Here is a 24529-nt window from a genome sequence, read left to right as displayed (position 1 = left end):
AACAGCGCCGTGGGTGTACCTACACAACAGGGAAAAAATCGCGGAACTCCCTCCCTAACAGCGCTGCGGGTGTACCTACACCACAGGGACTAAATCCTGGGACTCCCTCCTTAACAGCGCCAAGGGTGTACCTACACCACAGGGACAAAATCCTGGAACTCCCTCCCTAACAGCGCTGTGGATGTACCTACACCACAGGGACAAAATCCTGGAACTCCCTCCCTAACAGCGCTGTGGGTGTACCTACACCACAGGGACAAAATCCTGGAACTCCCTCCCTAACGGCGCTGTGGGTACACCTACACCACAGGGACAAAGTCCTGGAACTCCCTCCCTAACAGCGCTGTGGGTACACCTACACCACAGGGACAAAATCCTGGAATTCCCTCCCTAACAGCGCTGTGGGTACACATACTCCACATGGACAAAATCCTGGAACTTTCTCCCTAACAGCACTGTGGGTGCACCTACACCACAGCGGACAAAATCCCAGATCTCCCTCCCTAACAGCGCCGTGGGTGTACCTACACAACAGGGACAAAATCGCGGAACTCCCTCCCTAACAGCGCTGCGGGTGTACCTACACCACAGGGACTAAATCCTGGGACTCCCTCCTTAACAGCGCCAAGGGTGTACCTACACCACAGGGACAAAATCCTGGAACTCCATCCCTAACAGCGCCGTGAGTGTACCTACGCCACAGGGACAAAATCCTGGAACTCCCTCCCTAACAGCGCTGTGGATGTACCTACACCACAGGGACAAAACCCTGAAACTCCCTCCCTAACAGTGCTGTGGGAGTACCTACACCACTGGGACAAAATACTGGAACTCCCTCCCTAACAGCGCTGTGGGTACCCTACACCACAGGGACAACATCCTGGAAGTCCCTCCCGAACAGCACGGTGGGTGCACGTACTCCACATGGACAAAATCCTGGAACTCCCTCCCTAACAGCGCTGTGGGAGTACCTACACCTCTGGGACAAAATCCTGGAACTCCCTCCCTAACAGCGCTGTGGGTACACCTACACCACAGGGACAAAATCCTGGAAGTCCCTCCCGAACAGCACGGTGGGTGCACGTATTCCACATGGACAAAATCCTGGAAATCTCTCCCTAACAGCACTGTGGGTGCAACTACACCACAGAGACAAAATACTGGAACTCCCTCCCTAACAGCACTGTGGGTACACCTACACCACAGGGTCAGAATCCTGGAAGTCCCTCCCTAACTGCGCCATCGGTGTACCTACACCAAAGGGTCAGAATCCTGCAAATCCCTCCCTAACAGCGCTGTGGGTGCACCTATACCACAGGGACAAGTTCCTGGAACTCCCTCCCTAACAGCGCTGTGGGTGTACCTACACCACATGGACAAAACCCCGGAACTCCCTTCCTGACAGCGCTGTGGGTGTACCTACACCACAGGGACAAAATCCTGGAACTCCCTCCCTAACAGAGCTGTGGGTACACCTACACCACAGGGATAAAATCCTGGAATTCCCTCCCTAACAGCTCTGTGGCTACCTGCACCAAAGGGTCAAATTCCTCGAGCTCCCTCCCGAACAGCACCGTGTGTGCACATACTCCACATGGACAAAATCCTGGAACTTTCTCCCTAACAGCACTGTGGGTGCACCTACACCACAGCGGACAAAATCCCAGATCTCCCTCCCTAACAGCGCTGTGGGTGTACCTACACCACAGGGACAAAATCCTGGAACTCCCTCCCTAACAGCGCTGCGGGTGTACCTACACCACAGGGACTAAATCCTGGGACTCCCTCCTTAACAGCGCCAAGGGTGTACCTACACCACAGGGACAAAATCCTGGAACTCCATCCCTAACAGCGCCGTGGGTGTACCTACGCCACAGGGACAAAATCCTGGAACTCCCTCCCTAACAGCGCTGTGGATGTACCTACACCACAGGGACAAAACCCTGAAACTCCCTCCCTAACAGTGCTGTGGGAGTACCTACACCACTGGGACAAAATACTGGAACACCCTCCCTAACAGCGCTGTGGGTACCCCTACACCACAGGGACTAAATCCTGGGACTCCCTCCTTAACAGCACTGTGGATGTACCTACACCACAGGGACAAAATCCTGGAACTCCCTCCCTAACAGCGCCGTGAGTGTACCTACACCACAAGGACAAAATCCTGGAACTCCCTCCCTAACAGCGCTGTGGATGTACCTACACCACAGGGACAAAATCCTGGAACTCCCTCCCTAACAGCGCTGTGGGTGTACCTACACCACAGGGACAAAATCCTGGAACTCCCTCCCTAACGGCGCTGTGGGTACACCTACACCACAGGGACAAAGTCCTGGAACTCCCTCCCTAACAGCGCTGTGGGTACACCTACACCACAGGGACAAAATCCTGGAATTCCCTCCTTAACAGCGCTGTGGGTACACATACTCCACATGGACAAAATCCTGGAACTTTCTCCCTAACAGCACTGTGGGTGCACCTACACCACAGCGGACAAAATCCCAGATCTCCCTCCCTAACAGCGCCGTGGGTGTACCTACACAACAGGGAAAAAATCGCGGAACTCCCTCCCTAACAGCGCTGCGGGTGTACCTACACCACAGGGACTAAATCCTGGGACTCCCTCCTTAACAGCGCCAAGGGTGTACCTACACCACAGGGACAAAATCCTGGAACTCCCTCCCTAACAGCGCTGTGGATGTACCTACACCACAGGGACAAAATCCTGGAACTCCCTCCCTAACGGCGCTGTGGGTACACCTACACCACAGGGACAAAGTCCTGGAACTCCCTCCCTAACAGCGCTGTGGGTACACCTACACCACAGGGACAAAATCCTGGAATTCCCTCCCTAACAGCGCTGTGGGTACACATACTCCACATGGACAAAATCCTGGAACTTTCTCCCTAACAGCACTGTGGGTGCACCTACACCACAGCGGACAAAATCCCAGAACTCCCTCCCTAACAGCGCCGTGGGTGTACCTACACAACAGGGACAAAATCGCGGAACTCCCTCCCTAACAGCGCTGCGGGTGTACCTACACCACAGGGACTAAATCCTGGGACTCCCTCCTTAACAGCGCCAAGGGTGTACCTACACCACAGGGACAAAATCCTGGAACTCCATCCCTAACAGCGCAGTGTGTGTACCTACGCCACAGGGACAAAATCCTGGAACTCCCTCCCTAACAGCGCTGTGGATGTACCTACACCACAGGGACAAAACCCTGAAACTCCCTCCCTAACAGTGCTGTGGGAGTACCTACACCACTGGGACAAAATACTGGAACTCCCTCCCTAACAGCGCTGTGGGTACCCTACACCACAGGGACAACATCCTGGAAGTCCCTCCCGAACAGCACGGTGGGTGCACGTACTCCACATGGACAAAATCCTGGAACTCCCTCCCTAACAGCGCTGTGGGAGTACCTACACCTCTGGGACAAAATCCTGGAACTCCCTCCCTAACAGCGCTGTGGGTACACCTACACCACAGGGACAAAATCCTGGAAGTCCCTCCCGAACAGCACGGTGGGTGCACGTATTCCACATGGACAAAATCCTGGAAATCTCTCCCTAACAGCACTGTGGGTGCAACTACACCACAGAGACAAAATACTGGAACTCCCTCCCTAACAGCACTGTGGGTACACCTACACCACAGGGTCAGAATCCTGGAAGTCCCTCCCTAACTGCGCCATCGGTGTACCTACACCAAAGGGTCAGAATCCTGCAAATCCCTCCCTAACAGCGCTGTGGGTGCACCTATACCACAGGGACAAGTTCCTGGAACTCCCTCCCTAACAGCGCTGTGGGTGTACCTACACCACATGGACAAAACCCCGGAACTCCCTTCCTGACAGCGCTGTGGGTGTACCTACACCACAGGGACAAAATCCTGGAACTCCCTCCCTAACAGAGCTGTGGGTACACCTACACCACAGGGATAAAATCCTGGAATTCCCTCCCTAACAGCTCTGTGGCTACCTGCACCAAAGGGTCAAATTCCTCGAGCTCCCTCCCGAACAGCACCGTGTGTGCACATACTCCACATGGACAAAATCCTGGAACTTTCTCCCTAACAGCACTGTGGGTGCACCTACACCACAGCGGACAAAATCCCAGATCTCCCTCCCTAACAGCGCCTGTGGGTGTACCTACACCACAGGGACAAAATCCTGGAACTCCCTCCCTAACAGCGCTGCGGGTGTACCTACACCACAGGGACTAAATCCTGGGACTCCCTCCTTAACAGCGCCAAGGGTGTACCTACACCACAGGGACAAAATCCTGGAACTCCATCCCTAACAGCGCCGTGGGTGTACCTACGCCACAGGGACAAAATCCTGGAACTCCCTCCCTAACAGCGCTGTGGATGTACCTACACCACAGGGACAAAACCCTGAAACTCCCTCCCTAACAGTGCTGTGGGAGTACCTACACCACTGGGACAAAATACTGGAACACCCTCCCTAACAGCGCTGTGGGTACCCCTACACCACAGGGACTAAATCCTGGGACTCCCTCCTTAACAGCACTGTGGATGTACCTACACCACAGGGACAAAATCCTGGAACTCCCTCCCTAACAGCGCCGTGAGTGTACCTACACCACAAGGACAAAATCCTGGAACTCCCTCCCTAACAGCGCTGTGGATGTACCTACACCACAGGGACAAAATCCTGGAACTCCCTCCCTAACAGCGCTGTGGGTGTACCTACACCACAGGGACAAAATCCTGGAACTCCCTCCCTAACGGCGCTGTGGGTACACCTACACCACAGGGACAAAGTCCTGGAACTCCCTCCCTAACAGCGCTGTGGGTACACCTACACCACAGGGACAAAATCCTGGAATTCCCTCCCTAACAGCGCTGTGGGTACACATACTCCACATGGACAAAATCCTGGAACTTTCTCCCTAACAGCACTGTGGGTGCACCTACACCACAGCGGACAAAATCCCAGATCTCCCTCCCTAACAGCGCCGTGGGTGTACCTACACAACAGGGAAAAAATCGCGGAACTCCCTCCCTAACAGCGCTGCGGGTGTACCTACACCACAGGGACTAAATCCTGGGACTCCCTCCTTAACAGCGCCAAGGGTGTACCTACACCACAGGGACAAAATCCTGGAACTCCCTCCCTAACAGCGCTGTGGATGTACCTACACCACAGGGACAAAATCCTGGAACTCCCTCCCTAACAGCGCTGTGGGTGTACCTACACCACAGGGACAAAATCCTGGAACTCCCTCCCTAACGGCGCTGTGGGTACACCTACACCACAGGGACAAAGTCCTGGAACTCCCTCCCTAACAGCGCTGTGGGTACACCTACACCACAGGGACAAAATCCTGGAATTCCCTCCCTAACAGCGCTGTGGGTACACATACTCCACATGGACAAAATCCTGGAACTTTCTCCCTAACAGCACTGTGGGTGCACCTACACCACAGCGGACAAAATCCCAGATCTCCCTCCCTAACAGCGCCGTGGGTGTACCTACACAACAGGGACAAAATCGCGGAACTCCCTCCCTAACAGCGCTGCGGGTGTACCTACACCACAGGGACTAAATCCTGGGACTCCCTCCTTAACAGCGCCAAGGGTGTACCTACACCACAGGGACAAAATCCTGGAACTCCATCCCTAACAGCGCCGTGAGTGTACCTACGCCACAGGGACAAAATCCTGGAACTCCCTCCCTAACAGCGCTGTGGATGTACCTACACCACAGGGACAAAACCCTGAAACTCCCTCCCTAACAGTGCTGTGGGAGTACCTACACCACTGGGACAAAATACTGGAACTCCCTCCCTAACAGCGCTGTGGGTACCCTACACCACAGGGACAACATCCTGGAAGTCCCTCCCGAACAGCACGGTGGGTGCACGTACTCCACATGGACAAAATCCTGGAACTCCCTCCCTAACAGCGCTGTGGGAGTACCTACACCTCTGGGACAAAATCCTGGAACTCCCTCCCTAACAGCGCTGTGGGTACACCTACACCACAGGGACAAAATCCTGGAAGTCCCTCCCGAACAGCACGGTGGGTGCACGTATTCCACATGGACAAAATCCTGGAAATCTCTCCCTAACAGCACTGTGGGTGCAACTACACCACAGAGACAAAATACTGGAACTCCCTCCCTAACAGCACTGTGGGTACACCTACACCACAGGGTCAGAATCCTGGAAGTCCCTCCCTAACTGCGCCATCGGTGTACCTACACCAAAGGGTCAGAATCCTGCAAATCCCTCCCTAACAGCGCTGTGGGTGCACCTATACCACAGGGACAAGTTCCTGGAACTCCCTCCCTAACAGCGCTGTGGGTGTACCTACACCACATGGACAAAACCCCGGAACTCCCTTCCTGACAGCGCTGTGGGTGTACCTACACCACAGGGACAAAATCCTGGAACTCCCTCCCTAACAGAGCTGTGGGTACACCTACACCACAGGGATAAAATCCTGGAATTCCCTCCCTAACAGCTCTGTGGCTACCTGCACCAAAGGGTCAAATTCCTCGAACTCCCTCCCGAACAGCACCGTGTGTGCACATACTCCACATGGACAAAATCCTGGAACTTTCTCCCTAACAGCACTGTGGGTGCACCTACACCACAGCGGACAAAATCCCAGATCTCCCTCCCTAACAGCGCCGTGGGTGTACCTACACCACAGGGACAAAATCCTGGAACTCCCTCCCTAACAGCGCTGCGGGTGTACCTACACCACAGGGACTAAATCCTGGAACTCCCTCCCTAATATCGCCATGGCTGTACCTACACCACAGGGACAAAATCCTGGAACTCCCTCCCTAACAGCGTTGTGGGTGTACCTACACAACAGGGACAAAATCGCGGAACTCCCTCCCTAACAGCGCTGCGGGTGTACCTACACCACAGGGACTAAATCCTGGGACTCCCTCCTTAACAGCACTGTGGATGTACCTACACCACAGGGACAAAATCCTGGAACTCCCTCCCTAACAGCGCCGTGAGTGTACCTACACCACAAGGACAAAATCCTGCAACTCCCTCCCTAACAGCGCTGTGGATGTACCTACACCACAGGGACAAAATCCTGGAACTCCCTCCCTAACAGCGCTGTGGGTGTACCTACACCACAGTGACAAAATCCTGGAACTCCCTCCCTAACGGCGCTGTGGGTACACCTACACCACAGGGACAAAGTCCTGGAACTCCCTCCCTAACAGCGCCATGAGTGTACCTACACCACATGGACAAAATCCTGGAACTCCCTCCCTAACAGTGCAGTGGGTACACCTACACCACAGGGACATATTCCTGGAACTCCCTCCCTAACAGCACTGTGGGTGCACCTACACTACAGGGTCAAAATCCTGGAACTCCCTCCCTAACAGCGCTGTGGGTGTATCTAGACCACAGGGGCTGCAGTGTTTGAAGTAGGCAGCTCACCCCCATCTTCTTAAGTGGCAATTAGGGATGGGCAATAAATGCTGGGCCCAGCCAGTAACACCCACATTGTGGAGAGTTTATAAATAGCAAGGTTGCCGAAGGGCCACACTGTCTGGTCTGCTGGGAGAGAGGCTCAGCAGAATGTTACAGAAACACGGCCAACCGGGCACAAGCTGACAAGGCACTGCCCCGGGTGGAAAGACTGGAGAGCGGAGTTGTGGACAGGTCACTCTGGACAGACTCACCTGCCATTCCCCATCCGATGAATAGTAGGATCCCACAGAGGGGAGCTGGAGTCAGGCGATGTCTGTGTGCCTGTGACAGGCTCCTGGTGCAGGGCATGCTGCTAGTCTCTCTGTCAGAATCGTCCACACCTTTCTGAGACCCCTGAGTGAAGTGCGGAGAGGCTGGGTTCACTCTGCTGCACAGCGCTGCTCACTGCGTCCACGAGTCAGTGAGTCTGACAGGCTGGCAAACTCAGAGAGAGAGAAAAACAGCGGAACTGGCTGCACGAGATCCGACTGACAACAATCAGGACACATTCATTCACAGAGTGTCACTGGGATAACAGGTCAGGCTGCAATCCATAACCGAGCAGCCCCCGGGGCAGGGCAGTGACAGCGCAAGGGCTGTGTGAGGAAATGACTGTGAACCAGGTAAAAACAAACACTGACACATCAATAAACCAGGCTGCGTGTGTCACTCTGTCCCTCATTCCCATACACTTTAATATCCCACCATGTGTGTGTCACTCTCCCCCTCACTCCCTGTACACTTTAATATCCCACCCTGTGTGTGTCACTCTCCCCCTCACTCACTGTACAATTTAATATCCCACCCTGTGTGTGTCACTCTATCCGACACTCCCTGTACACTTTAATATCACACCCTGTGTGTGTCACTATCTCCCTCACTCCCCGTACACTTTAATAACCCACCCTGTGTGTGTCACTCTCTCCATCACTCCCCGAACACATTAATATCCAGACTGCGTGTGTCAATCTCTCCGTCATTAACCGTAAACATTAATATCCCACCGTGTGTGTCTCACTCTCACCCTCACTCCACATACACTTTAATATCCCACACTGTGTAAGTCACTATCCCCCTTACAACCTGTACACTTTAACATCACACCCTGTTTGCGTCAATCTCTCCCTCACTCACTGGACACTATAATATCCCATCCTGCGTGCATCCCTCACCCCCTCACCCCCCGTAGACTTTAATATACCACCCTGCATGTGTCACTGTCCCCCTCACCCTCCCGTAGACTTTAATATCCCACCCTGTGTGTGTCACTCTCACCCTCTCTCCCCGTACACGTTAATATCCCAGCCTGTGGGTGTCATTCTATCCGACATTCCCTGTACCTTTTAATATTCCACCTTGTGTGTGTCACTCACTCGTTCACTCGACGAACACTTTAATATCCCACCCTGTGTGTGTCACTGTCCCCATCACTCCCCGTAGACTTTAATATGACACCCTGCATGTGTCACTCTCTTCCTTACTCCCCATTCACTTGAATATCCCACCCTGTGTGTGACACTCTCACCCTCTCTCCCCGTATATTTTAAAATGACACCCTGCGTGTGTCACTCTCTCCCTCACTCCCCATGCACTTGAATAACACACCCTGCGTGTGTCACTCTCCCACTCACTCCTCGTACACTTTAATATCCCATCCTGCGTGTGTCACCCGCCTCCTCAATCCCCATATACTTGAATATCACACCTGCATGTGTCACTCTCTCCGTCACTCCCTGTGCAATTTAACATCCTGCCTCCATGTGTCACTCTCTCCCTCACTAACCGTAAAATTTAATATCCCACTGCGTGGTTCTCACCCTCACATCACTCCCCATAGACTTTAATATCCCACCCTGTGTGTGTCACTCTCCCCATCTCTTCCTGTACACTTTAGTATCTCACCCTGTGTGTGTCACTTTCTCCCTCACTCCAGTACAATTTAATATCCTACACTGCATGTGTCACTCTCCCCTTCACTCTGTGTACATTTTAATATCCCACCCTGTGTGTGTCACTCTCTCCGTCACTAAACGTTTACTTTAATATCCCACCGTGTGTGTCTCACTCTCCCCCTCACTCCCCGTACACTTTAATATCCCATACTGTGTGTGTCTCACTCTCCCCCTCACTCCCCGTACACTTTAATATCCCACCGTGTGTGTCTCACTCTCCCCCTCAATCCCTGTACACTTTAATATCAGATCCTGTGTGTGTCACTCTCAGCCTCTCTCCCCGTACACTTTAATATCCCACCCTGCAGGTGTCACTCTCCCCCTCACTCCCCGTACACTTTAATATCCCACCCTGCATGCGTCACTCGCCTCCTCAATCCCGTACACTTTAAGAACCCACCTGCATGTGTCACTCTCTCCGTCACTAACCGTAAAATTTAATATCCCACCGCGTGGTTCTCACCCTCCCCCTCACTTCCTGTACACTTTAATATCCAACCCTGTGTGTGTCACTCACCCCCTCACTCCGGGTAGACTTTAATATCCCACCCTGTGTGTGTCACTCTCCCCGTCTCTTCATGTACCCTTTAGTATCCCACCGTGTGTGTCTCACTCTCCCCCTCACTCCATGTACACTTTAATATCCAACCCTGTGTGTATCACTCACCCCCTCACTCCCCGTAGACTTTAATATCCCACCCTGTGTGTGTCACTTTCTCCCTCACTCCAGTACAATTTAATATTCCACCCTGTGTATGTCACTATCTCCCTCACTCCACGTACACTTGAATATCCCACCCTGTGTGTGTCACTCTCTCCCTCAAACCGTACACTTGAATTTCCCACCCTGTGTGTGTCACTCTCTCCCTCAAACCGTACACTTGAATATCCCACCCTGTGTGTGTCACTCTCTCCCTCACTCCCCGTACACTTTAATATCCCACCTTGTGTGTGTCACTCTCTCCCTCAAACCGTACACTTGAATATCCCACCCTGTGTGTGTCACTATCTCCCTCAAACCGTACATTTGAATTTCCCACCCTGTCTGTGTCACTCTCTCCCTCAAACCGTACACTTGAATTTCCCACCCTGTGTGTGTCACTCTCTCCCTCACTCCCCGTACACTTTAAAATCCCACCTTGTGTGTGTCACTCTCTCCCTCAAACCGTACACTTGAATTTCCCAACCTGTGTGTGTCACTCTCTCGCTCACTCCCTGTACACTTTAATATCACACCGTGTGTGTCACTCTCTCCCTCACTCCCCGTACACTTGAATATCCCACCCTGTGTGTGTCACTATCTCCCTCAAACCGTACACTTGAATATCCCACCTTGTGTGTGTCACTCTCTCCCTCACTCCCCGTAGACTTTAATATCCCATCCAGTGTGTGTCACTCTCTCCCTCACTCCCCATGCACTTTAATATCCCACCCTTGTGTGTCACTTGCCTCCTCAACCCCGTACACTTTAATAACCCGCCTGCGTGTGTCACTCTCTCCCTCAATAACCATAAAATTTACTATCCCACCACGTGTTTCTCATCCTCCCCCTCACTCCCCGTACACTTTAATATCCCACCCTGTGTGTGTCACTTTCTCCCTCACTCCAGTACAATTTAATATCCCACCCTGCGTGTGTTACTCTCCCCTTCACTCCGTGTACACTTTAATATCCCACCGGGTGTGTCTGTCTCTCTCCCTCACACCCCGGACAATTTAATATCCCACTCGGTGTGTCACTCTCTCCCTCACACCCCGGACAATTTAATATCCCACCCTGTGTGTGTTACTCTCCCCTTCACTCTGTGTACACTTTAATATCCCACCCTGTGTGTGTCACTTTCTCCCTCACTCCATTACAATTTAATATCCCACCCTGTGTGTGGTACTCTCCCCTTCACTCCGTGTACACTTGAATATCCCACCCGGTGTGTCTCTCTCTCTCCCTCACACCCCGGACAATTTAATATCCCACCCTGTGTGTGTCACTATCTCCCTCACTTCCTGTAGACTTGAATATCCAACCCTGTGTGTCTCACTTTCCCTCACACCCTGTACACTTTAGTATCCCACCCTGTGCGTGTCAATCTCTCCCTCACTCCCTGTACAATTTAAAATCCCACCCAGTGTGTGTCACTATCTCCCTCAAACCGTACACTTGAATATCCCACCCGGTCTGTGTCACTGTCCCCCTCACTCCCCGTACACTTTAATATCACACCCTGTGTGTGTCACTATCTCCCTCAAACCCCTACACTTTAATATCCCACCCAGTGTGTGTCACTATCTCCCTCAAATCGTACACTTGAATATCCCACCCGGTCTGTGTCACTGTCCCCCTCACTCCCCGTACACTTTAATATCACACCCTGTGTGTGTCACTATCTCCCTCAAACCCCTACACTTTAATATCCCACCCTGTGTGTGTCACTATCTCCCTCAAACCCCCACATTTGAATATCCCATCTTGGGTGTGTCACTGTCCCCCTCACTCCCCGAACACTTTAATATCCCATCCTGTGTGTCTCACTCTCCCCATCACTCCCTGTGAACTTTAATATCCAACCCTGTGTGTGTCAGTCTCTCCCTCACTCCCTGTACACATTAATATCCCACCCTGTGTGTGTCACTCGCCTCCTCAATCCCGTATATGTTAATAACCCGCCTGCGTGTGTCACACTTTCCGTCACTCCCTGTGCAATTTAACATCCAGGCCGGCATGTGTCACAATCTCCCTCACTAACCGTAAAATTTAATATCCCACAGCGTTGTCCTCACCCTCCCCCTCACTCCCCGTACACTTTAATATCCTACACTGCGTGTGTCACTCTCACCCTCTCTCCCTGTACCCTTTAATATACCACCCTGCGTGTGTTACTCTCCCCATCACTCCATGTACACTTTAATATCCCACCCAGTGTGTCTCTCTCTCTCCCTCATACCCCAGACAATTTAAAATCCCACCCTGTGTGCATTACTCTCCCTTTCATTCCGTGTACACATTAATAACCCAACCGGTGTGTCTCTCTCTCTCCCTCACATCCCGGACAATTTAATATCCCACACTGTGTGTGTCACTCTCCCATTGGCTCCCTGTACACTTGAATATCCAACCCTGTGTGTGTCACTCTCTCCCTCACTCCCTGTACACTTTAATATCCCACCCTGTGTGTGTCAGTCTACCGCTCACTCCCCGTGGACCATAATATCCCACCCTGTGTGTGACACTCTCCCCATCATTCCCCATACACTTTAATATCCCAACCTGTGTGTGTCACTCGCCTTCTCACTCCCTGTACCCTTGAATATCCCACCCTGTGTGTAACACTATCTCGCCCCCTCCCCGTAGACTTTAATATCCCACCCTATGTGTGTCACCCGCCTCCTCACTTACTGAACACCTTAATATCCCACCCTGTGTGTGTCACTATCTCCCTCACTCCCTGTACATTTTAATATCCCACCCAGTGTGTGTCAATCTCTCCCTCACTCCCTGTACAATTTAAAATCCCATCTTGTGTGTGTCACAATCTCCCTCAAACCGTACACTTGAATATCCCACCCTGTGTGTGTCAATGTCCCCCTCACTCCCCGTACACTTTAATATCCCACCCTGTGTGTGTCACTATCTCCCTCAAACCCCTACACTTGAATATCCCACCCTGTGTGTGTCACTGTCCCCCTCACTCCCCGAACACTTTAATATCCCACGCTGTGTGTGTCACTATCTCCCTCACTCCCCGTACACTTTAATATCATACCCTGTGTGTGTCACTATCTCTCTCAAACCCCTACACTTTAATATCCCACCCTGTGTGTGTCACTCTCTCCCTCACGCGACGTACACTTTAACATCCCACCCTGTGTGCGTCAATCTCTCCCTCACTCACTGTACACTTTAATATCCCACTCTGTGTGTGTCAGTATCTCCCTCACTCCCCGCACACTTTAATAACCCACCCTGTGTGTGTCACTCTCTCCATCACTCCCCGAACACAATAATATCCGTACTGAGTGTGTCAGTCTCTCCGTCATTAACCGTAAACATTAGATCCCACCGTGTGTGTCTCACTCTCACCCTCACTCCACGTACACTTTACTATCCCACACTGTGTAAGACACTATCCCCCTCATAACCTGTACACTTTAAGATCCCACCCTGTGTGTGTCATTCTCAGCTGCTCTCCCCGTAGACTTTAATATCCTACTTTGTGTGTTAATCACTCCCTCACTCACCGTACACTTTAATATACCACCCAGTGGGTGTCATTCTATCCGACATTCCCCGTACCCTTTAACATCCCACCTTGTGTGTGTCACTCAGTCCCTCACTTGACGTACACTTTAATATCCCACCCTGTGTGTGTCACTGTGCCTGTCATTCCCCGTAACTTTTAATATCCCACCCTGTGTGTGTCACTCTCTTCCTTACTCCCCGTACACTTGAATATCACACCCTGTGTGTTTCACTCTGCCCCTCACTCCCCGTAACCTTTAATATCCCACCCTGTGTGTGTCACTCTCTCCCTCACTCCCCGTACACTTGAATATCACACCCTGTGTGTTTCACTCTGCCCCTCACTCCCCCTACCCTTTAATATCCTATCCTGTGTGTGTCACTCTCTTCCTTAGTCCCCGTGCACTTTAATGTTCCACACTGTGTGTTAATCTCCCTCTCAGTCTCCGTTCACGTTAATATCCCACGATGTGTGTGTCACGCTCTCCCAATCGCCCCGTACAATTTAATATCCCTCCCTGTGTGTGTCACTGTCCCCCTCACTCCCCGTAAACTTTAATTACCCACCATGCGTGTGTCACTCTCCCCCTCACTCCGCGTACCCTTTCATATCCTATCCTGTGTGTGTCAAACTCTTCCTTACTCCCCCGTACACTTTAATATTCCACCCTGTGTGTGTCACTCTCCCCCTAACGCCCTGTATACATTAATATTCCACCCTGTGTGTCTCACTCTCCCCATCACTCCCCTTGCACTTTAATATCCCACCCTGTGTTTGTCACTCGCCTCCTCAATCCCCGCATACTTTAATATCCCGCCTGCGTGTGTCACTCTCTCCGTCACTCCCTGTCCAATTTAACATCCCGCCTGCAAGTGTCACCCTCTCCCTCACTAACCGTAAAATTTAATATCTCACAGCGTTGTTCTCACCTTCCCCCTCACTCCCCATGCACTTTAATATCCCACCGTGTGCAGGTCACTCTCCCCCTCTCTCCCCGTACACTTGAATATCCCACCCTGTGTGTGTCACTCTCCACCTCACTCCTCGTACACTTTAATATCCCACCCTGCGTGCGTCACTCGCCTCCTCAATCCCCATATACTTTAATAACCCGCCTGCGTGTGTCACTCTCTCCGTCACTCCCCGTGCAATTTAACATCCCGACTGCATGTGTCACTCTCTCCCTCACTAACCGTAAAATTTAATATCCCACCGCATGGTTCTCACTCTCCCCCTATCTCCCTGTACACTTTAATATCCCACCCTGTGTGTGTCACTCTCCCCGTCTCTTCCTGTACACTTTAGTATCCTATCCGGTGTGTGTCACTCTCACCCTCACCCCCCGTAGTCTTTAATATTCTACCCTGTGTGTGTCACATTCTCCCTCGCTCCAGTACAATTTAATATCCTACACTGCGTGTCATTTCCCCTTCACTCTGTGTACACTTTAATATCCCACCCTGTGTGTGTCACTCTCTCCGTCACTAAACGTTTACTTTAATAACCCACCGTGTGTGTCTCATTCACCCCCTCACTCCCTGTACACTTTAATATCCCACCTTGTGTGTGTCACACTCTCAATTACTTACCGTACACTTTAATATCCCACCTTGTGTGTGTCACTCTCTCCCTCACTCCCCGTACACTTGAATATCCCTCTCTGTGTGTGTCACTCTCTTCCTCACTCCCCGTACACTTTAATATCCCACCCTGTTTGTGTCACTCTCTCCCTCAAACCGTACACTTGAATTTCCCACCCTGTGTGTGTCACTCTCTCCCTCACTCCCCGTACACATTAATATCCCACCCTGTGTGTGTAACTCTCCCCCTCACTCCCCATGCACTTTAATATCCCACCCTGTGTGTGTCACTCGCCTCCTGAACCCCGTACACATTAATATCCCACCCTGTGTGTGTCACTCTCTCCCTCACTCCCCATGCACTTTAATATCACACCCTGTGTGTGTCACTCTCCCCCTCATCCCCCCATACACTTGAATATCCCACCCTGTGTGTGTCAATCTCCCCCTCATCCCCCCATACACTTGAATATCCCACCCTATGTGTGTTACTATCTCCCTCAAACCGTACACTTTAATATCCCACCCTGAGTGTGTCACTTTCTCCCTCACTCCAGTACAATTTAAATTCCCACTCTGCGTGTGTTACTCTACCCTTCACTCCATGTACACTTTAATATCCCACCTGGTGTGTCTCTCTCTCTCTCCCTCACTCCCTGTACCCTTTAATATCCTACACTGCGTGTGTCACTCTGCTCCTCTCTCCCTGTACCCTTTAATAGCCCACCCTGCATGTGTTACTCTCCCCATCACTCCTTGTACACTTTAATATGCCACCCAGTGTGTCTCTCTCTCTCTCCCTCACACCCCAGACAATTTAATATCCCACCCTGTGTGCATTACTCTCCCCTTCTCTCCGTGTACACTTTAATATCCCAACCGGTGTGTCTCTCCCTCTCCCTCACACCCCAGAGAATTTAATATCCCCCCCTGTGTGTGTCCCACTCTCCCACTGGCTCCCTGTACACTTGAATATCCAACCCTGTGTGTGTCACTCTCTCCCTCACTCCCTGTAAACTTTAATATCCCACCCTGTCTGAGTCAGTCTACTGCTCACTCCCCGTGGACCTTAATATCCCACCCTGTGTGTGACACTCTCCCCATCATTCCCCATACACTTTAATATCCCAACCTGTGTGTGTCAGTCGCCTCCTCACTCCCTGTACCCTTGAATATCCCACCCTGTGTGTAACTCTATCTCCGTCACTCCCCGTAGACTTTAATATCCCACCCTATGTGTGTCACCCACCTCCTCACTCCCTGAACACCTTTATAACCCAACCTGCGTGTGTCCCTCACTCCCTCACCCCCCCGTAGGCATTAATATCCCACCCTGTGTGTGTCACTCTCTCCCTCACTCCCCGTACACTTTAATATCCCACCCTGTGTGTGTCACTGTCCCCCTCACTCCCCGTAAACTGTAATTTCCCACCATGCGTGTGTCACTCTCTCTCTCAATCTGCATACACTTTAATATTCCACCCTGTGTTTGTCACTCTCCCCCTCACTCCCCATACGCTTTCATGTCCCATCCTGTGTGTGTCACTCTCCCCCTCACTCCCCGTACCCTTTCATATCCCATCCTGTGTGTGTCAATCTCTTCCTTACTCCCCATACACTTTAATATTCCACCCTGTGTGTGTCACTCTCCCCCTAACGCCCTGTATATATTAATATTCCACCCTGTGTTTGTCACTCTCCCCCTCACTCCCCGTACCCTTTAATATCCCATCCTGTGTGTGTCACTCTCCCCCTCACTCCCCGTGCCCTTTCATATCCCATCCTGTGTGTGTCAATCTCTTCCTTACTCCCCATACACTTTAATATTCCACCCTGTGTGTGTCACTCTCCCCCTAACGCCCTGTATATATTAATATTCCACCCTGTGTGTCTCACTCTCCCCATCACTCCCCGTGCACTTTAATATCCCACCCTGTGTTTGTCACTCACCTCCTCAATCCCCGCATACTTCAATATCCCGCTTGCGTGTGTCACTCTCTCCGTCACTCCCTGTCCAATTTAACATCCCGCCTGCATGTGTCACCCTCTCCCTCACTAACCGTAAAATTTAATATCACACAGCGTTGTTCTCACCCTCCCCCTCACTCCCCGTGCACTTTAATATCCCACCGTGTGCAAGTCACTCTCCCCCTCTCTCCCCGTAGTCTTTAATATCCCATCGTGTGCAGGTCACTCTCCCCCTCTCTCTCCGTACACTTGAATATCCCACCCTGTGTGTGTCACTCTCCCCATCTCTCCCCGTACACTTTAATATCCCACCCTGGGTGTGTCACTCTCCCCCTCACTCCCCGTACTCTTTAATATCCCACCCTATGTGTGTCACTCTCCCCCTCACTTCCCGTACACTTTAATATCCCACCCTGCGTGCGTCACTCACCTCCTCAATCCCCAGATACTTTAATAACCCGCCTGCGTGTGTCACTCTCTCCGTCACTCCCCGTGCAATTTAACATCCCGACTGCATGTGTCACTTTCTCCCTCACTAACCGTAAAATTTAATATCCCACCGCGTGGTTCTCACTCTCCTCCTCTCTTCCCGTACACTTTAATATCCCACCCTGTGTGTGTCACTCTCCCCGTCTCTTCCTGTACACTTTAGTATCCTAACCGGTGTGTGTCACTCTCACCCTCACCCCCCGTAGTCTTTAATATTCTACCCTGTGTGTGTCACTTTCTCCCTCATTCCAGTACAATTTAATATCCTACACAGCGTGTGTCATTCTCGCCTTCACTCTGTGTACACTTTAATATCCCACCCTGTGTGCGTCACTCTCTCCGTCACTAAACATTTACTTTAATATTCCAGCGTGTGTGTCTCATTCACCCCCTCAATCCCTTTACACTTTAATATCCCACCTTGTGTGTGTCACTCTCTCAATTACTTCCCGTACACTTTAATATCCCACCTTGTGTGTGTCACTAATTCCCTCAAACCGTACACTTGAATATCCCAACCTGTGTGTGTCACTCTCTCCCTCACTCCCTGTACACTTTAATATCACACCTTGTGTGTGTCACTCTCTCCCTCACTCCCCGTACACTTTAATATCCCACCCAGTGTGTGTCACTCTCTCCCTCACTCCCCGTACACTTTAATATCCCACCCTGTGTGTGTCACGATCTCCCTCAAACCGTACACTTGAATATCCCATCTTGTGTGTGTCACTCTCTCCCTCACACCCCGTAGACTATAATATCCCACCCTGTGCATGTCACTCTCTCCCTCACTCCCCATGGACTTTAATATCCCACCCTGTGTGTGTCACTCGCCTCCTCAACCCCGTACACTTTAGTATCCCACCCTGTGTGTGTGACTCTCTCTCACTCCCCATGCACTTTAATATCCCACCCTGTGTGTGTCACTCTCCCCCTCATCTCCCCATACACTTTAATATCCCACCCTGTGTGTGTCACTTTCTCCCTCACTCCAGTACAATTTAATTTCCCATTCTGCGTGTGATAGTCTCCCCTTCACTCCGTGTACACTTTAATATCCCAACCGGTGTGTCTCTCTCTCCCTCACACCCCGGACAATTTAATATCCCCCCCTGTGTGTGTCACTCTCCCACTGGCTCCCTGTACACTTGATTATCCATCCCTATGTGTGTCACTCTCTCCCTCACCCCCTGTACACTTTAATATCCCACCCTGTGTGAGTCAGTCTACCGCTCACTCACCGTGGACCTTAATATCCCACCCTGGGTGCGTCACTCTCCCCCTCAATCCCCGTACACTTTAATATCCCACCCTATGTGTGTCACTCTCCCCCTCACTCCTCGTACACTTTAATATCCCACCCTGCGTGCGTCACTCACCTCCTCAATCCCCATATACTTTAATAACCCGCCTGCGTGTGTCACTCTCTCCCTCACTAACCGTAAAATTTAATATCCCACCGCGTGGTTCTCACTCTCCTCCTCTCTCCCCGTACACTTTAATATCCAACCCTGCGTGTGTCACTCTCCCCGTCTCTTCCTGTACACTTTAGTATCCTATCCGGTGTGTGTCACTCTCACCCTCACCCCCCGTAGTCTTTATCATTCTACCCTGTGTGTGTCACTTTCTCCCTCACTCCAGTACAATTTAATATCCTCCACTGCGTGTGTCATTCTCGCCTTCACTCTGTGTACACTTTAATATCCCACCCTGTGTGTGTCACTCTCTCCGTCACTAAATGTTTACTTTAATATTCCACCGTGTGTGTCTCATTCACCCCCTCACTCCCTGTACACTTTAATATCCCACCTTGTGTGTGTCACTCACTCAATTACTTCCCGTACACTTTAATATCCCACCTTGTGTGTGTCACTATCTCCCTCAAACCGTACACTTGAATATCCCAACCTGTGTGTGTCACTCTCTCCCTCACTCCCTGTACACTTTAGTATCACACCTTGTGTGTGTCACTCTCTCCCTCACTCCCCGTACACTTTAATATCCCACCCAGTGTGTGTCACTCTCTCCCTCACTCCCCGTGCACTTTAATATCCCACCCTGTGTGTGTCACTATCTCCCTCAAACCGTACACTTGAATATCCCACCTTGTGTGTGTCACTCTCTCCCTCACACCCCGTAGACTATAATATCCCACCCTGTGCATGTCACTCTCTCCCTCACTCCCCATGCACTTTAATATCCCATCCTGTGTGTGTCACTCGCCTCCTCAACCCCCTACACTTTAATATCCCACCCTGTGTGTGTCACTCTCCCCGTCTCTTCCTGTACCCTTTAGTATTCCATCCTGTGTGTGTCACTTTCTCCCTCACTCCAGTACAATTTAATATCCTACACTGCGTGTGTTACTCTCCCCTTCACTCTGTGTACACTTTAATATCCCACCCTGTGTGTGTCACTCTCTCCGTCACTAAACGTTTACTTTAACATCCCACCCTGTGTGTGTCACTTTCTCCCTCACTGCAGTACAATTTAATATCCCGCCCTGCGTGTGTTACTCTCCTCTTCAGTCCATGTACACTTTAATATCCCACCCGGTGTGTCTGTCTCTCTCCCTCACAACCCGGACAATTTAATATCCCACCCTGTGTGTCTCACTCTCCCACTGGCTCCCTGTACACTTGAATATCCAACCCTGTGTGTGTGTCACTCTCTCCCTCTCTCCCTGTACACTTTAATATCCCACCCTGTGTAAGTCAGTCTACTGCTCACTCCCTGTGGAACTTAATATCCCACCCAGTGTGTGACACTCTCCCCCACATTCCCCATTCACTTTAATATCCCAACCAGTGTGTGTCACGCGCCTGGTCACTCCCGGTACACTTTAATATCCCACCCTGCGTGTGTTACTCTCCCCATCACTCCATGTACACTTTAATATCCCACACGGTGTGTCTGTCGCTCTCCCTCACACCCCAGACAATTTAATATCCCACCCTCTGTTCATTACTCTCCCACTGGCTCCCTGTACACTTTAAGATACCACCCTGTGTGTGTTACTCTCCCCTTCACTCCGTGTACACTTTAATATCCCAACTGGTGTGTGTCTCTCTCTCCCTCACACCCCGGACAATTTAATATCCCACCCTGTGTGTGTCACTCTCCCACTGGCTCCCTGTACACTTGAATATCCAACCCTGTGTGTGTCACTCTCTCCCTCACTCCCTGTACACTTTAATATCCCACCCATGTGTGTCAGTCTACCGCTCAATCCGCGTGGACCTTAATATCCCACCCTGTGTGTGACACGCTCCCCATCATTCCCCATACACTTTAATATCCCAACCTGTGTGTGTCAGTCGCCTCCTCACTCCCTGTACCCTTGAATATCCCACCCTGTGTGTAACACTATCTCCCTCACTCCCCATAGACTTTAATATCACAACCTGTGTGTGTCACTCTCTCCCTCACCCCCCATAGACTTTAAGATCCCACCCTGTGTGTGTCACTCTCTCCCTCACCCCCCGTACACTTTAATATACAACCCTGTGTGTTTCACTATCTCCCTCACTCCCTGTACACTTGCATATCCCACCCTGTGTGTCTCAATTTCCCTCACTCCCTGTACACTTTAATATCCCACCCTGTGTGTGTCACTATCTCCCTCAAACCGTACACTTTAATATCCCACCCGGTGTGTGTCATTGTCCCCCTCACTCCCCGTACACTTTAATATCCCACCCTGTGTGTGTCAGTATCTCCCTCAAACCCCTACACTTTAATATCCCACCCTGTGTGTGTCACTGTCCCCATCAATCCCCTTACACTTTAATATAACACCCTACGTGTGTCACTCTCTTTCTTACTCCCCATACACTTGAATATCCAGCCCTGTGTGTCTCACTTTTCCTCACTCCCTGTACAATTTAATATCCCACCCTGTGTGCGTCACTGTCCCCCTCACTCCCCGAACACTTTAATATCCCATCCTGTGTGTCTCACTCTCCCAATCACTCCCTGAGCACCTTAATATCCCATTCTGTGTGTGTCAGTCTCTCCCTCACTCCCCGTACACTTTAATATCCCACCCTGTGTGGGTCACTATCTCCCTCAAACCCCTACACTTTAATATCCCACACTGCGTGTGTCACTCTCCCCCACAATCCCCGTAGACTTTAATATCCCACCCTGTGTGTGTTACTATCTCCCTCACTCCCCGTACACTTGAATATCCCACCCTGTGTGTGTCACTATCTCCCTCACTCCCCAAACACTTGAATATCCCACCCTGTGTGTGTCATTATCTCCCTCACTCCTCGTACACTTTAATATCCCAGCCTGTGTGTGTCAATCTCTCCCTCACTCCATGTACAATTTAAAATCCCACCCTGTGTGTGTCACTATCTCCCTCAAACCGTACACTTGAATATTCCACCCTGTGTGTGTCAATCCCTCCCTCACTCCCCGTACACTTTATTATCCCACCCTGTGTGTGTCACTATCTCCCTCAAACCCCTACACTGGAATATCCCATCTTGTGTGTGTCACTGTCCCCCTCACTCCCCGAACACTTCAATATCCCATCCTGTGTGTCTCACTCTCCCCATCAATCCCCGTGCACTTTAATATCCCGCCTGCGTGTGTCACTCTCCCCATCACACCCTGTGCAATTTAACATCCCGCTTGCATGTGTCACACTCTCCCTCACTAACCGTAAATTTAATATGCCACAGCGTTGTTCTCACCCTCCCCCTCACTCCCCGTACACTTTAATATCCTACACTGCGTGTGTCACTCTCACCCTCTCTCCCTGTACCCTTTAATATCCCACCCTGCATGTGTCACTCTCCCCATCACTCCATGTACACTTCAATATCCCACCCTGTGTGTGTCACTCTCCCACTGGCTCCATGTACCCTTGAATATCCCACCCTGTGTGTAACACTATCTCCCTTACTCCGCGTACACTTTAATATCCCACCCTATGTGTGTCACCCGCCTCCTTACTCCCTGAATACCTTAATAACCCATCCTGCATGTGTCCCTCACCCCCTCACCCCCCTGTAGACTTTAATATCCCACCCTGTGTGTGTCACTATCTCCCTCACTCCCTGTACACTTGAATATCCAACCCTGTGTGTCTCACTTTCCCTCACTCCCTGTACACTTTAATATCCCACCCTGTGTGTGTCAATCTCTCCCTCACTCCCTGTACAATTTAAAATCCCACACTGTGTGTGTCACTATCTGCCTCAAACTGTACACTTTAATATCCCACCCTGTGTGTGTCACTCTCTCCCTCTCTCCCTGTACACTTTAATATCCCACACTGTGTAAGTCAGTCTACTGCTCACTCCCTGTGGAACTTAATATCCCACCCAGTGTGTGACACTCTCCCCCACATTCCCCATTCACTTTAATATCCCAACCAGTGTGTGTCACGCGCCTGGTCACTCCCGGTACACTTTAATATCCCACCCTGCGTGTGTTACTCTCCCCATCACTCCATGTACACTTTAATATCCCACACGGTGTGTCTGTCGCTCTCCCTCACACCCCAGACAATTTAATATCCCACCCTCTGTTCATTACTCTCCCACTGGCTCCCTGTACACTTTAATATACCACCCTGTGTGTGTTACTCTCCCCTTCACTCCGTGTACACTTTAATATCCCAACTGGTGTGTGTCTCTCTCTCCCTCACACCCCGGACAATTCAATATCCCACCCTGTGTGTGTCACTCTCCCACTGGCTCCCTGTACACTTGAATATCCAACCCTGTGTGTGTCACTCTCTCCCTCACTCCCTGTACACTTTAATATCCCACCCATGTGTGTCAGTCTACCGCTCAATCCGCGTGGACCTTAATATCCCACCCTGTGTGTGACACGCTCCCCATCATTCCCCATACACTTTAATATCCCAACCTGTGTGTGTCAGTCGCCTCCTCACTCCCTGTACCCTTGAATATCCCACCCTGTGTGTAACACTATCTCCCTCACTCCCCATAGACTTTAATATCACAACCTGTGTGTGTCACTCTCTCCCTCACCCCCCATAGACTTTAAGATCCCACCCTGTGTGTGTCACTCTCTCCCTCACCCCCCGTACACTTTAATATACAACCCTGTGTGTTTCACTATCTCCCTCACTCCCTGTACACTTGCATATCCCACCCTGTGTGTCTCAATTTCCCTCACTCCCTGTACACTTTAATATCCCACCCTGTGTGTGTCACTATCTCCCTCAAACCGTACACTTTAATATCCCACCCGGTGTGTGTCATTGTCCCCCTCACTCCCCGTACACTTTAATATCCCACCCTGTGTGTGTCAGTATCTCCCTCAAACCCCTACACTTTAATATCCCACCCTGTGTGTGTCACTGTCCCCATCAATCCCCTTACACTTTAATATAACACCCTACGTGTGTCACTCTCTTTCTTACTCCCCATACACTTGAATATCCAGCCCTGTGTGTCTCACTTTTCCTCACTCCCTGTACAATTTAATATCCCACCCTGTGTGCGTCACTGTCCCCCTCACTCCCCGAACACTTTAATATCCCATCCTGTGTGTCTCACTCTCCCAATCACTCCCTGAGCACCTTAATATCCCATTCTGTGTGTGTCAGTCTCTCCCTCACTCCCCGTACACTTTAATATCCCACCCTGTGTGGGTCACTATCTCCCTCAAACCCCTACACTTTAATATCCCACACTGCGTGTGTCACTCTCCCCCACAATCCCCGTAGACTTTAATATCCCACCCTGTGTGTGTTACTATCTCCCTCACTCCCCGTACACTTGAATATCCCACCCTGTGTGTGTCACTATCTCCCTCACTCCCCAAACACTTG

The 24529-nt window shown here is 51.1% G+C and overlaps 1 protein-coding gene across 1 annotated transcript in view; it reads right to left on the bottom strand.

The window, feature by feature from the left end:
* Window positions 1–7897, bottom strand: part of LOC121289626 (coxsackievirus and adenovirus receptor homolog) — an 823703-nt gene extending 815806 nt beyond the window's left edge. Inside the window, exon 1 of the mRNA XM_041209257.1 lies at window positions 7698–7897. Within this exon, the coding sequence (XP_041065191.1) occupies window positions 7698–7794 (97 nt within the window). The 5' untranslated portion in view covers window positions 7795–7897. The remainder of the gene's footprint in view (window positions 1–7697) is intronic.
* Window positions 7898–24529: the final 16632 nt, after the last annotated feature.

The sequence above is a fragment of the Carcharodon carcharias genome, chromosome 17 (genome assembly GCF_017639515.1).
Source record: "Carcharodon carcharias isolate sCarCar2 chromosome 17, sCarCar2.pri, whole genome shotgun sequence".
Taxonomy (NCBI): Eukaryota; Metazoa; Chordata; class Chondrichthyes; order Lamniformes; family Lamnidae; genus Carcharodon; species Carcharodon carcharias.
Note: the sequence above shows the minus strand (reverse complement) of the source record. Positions and strands in the feature narration are given on the sequence as shown.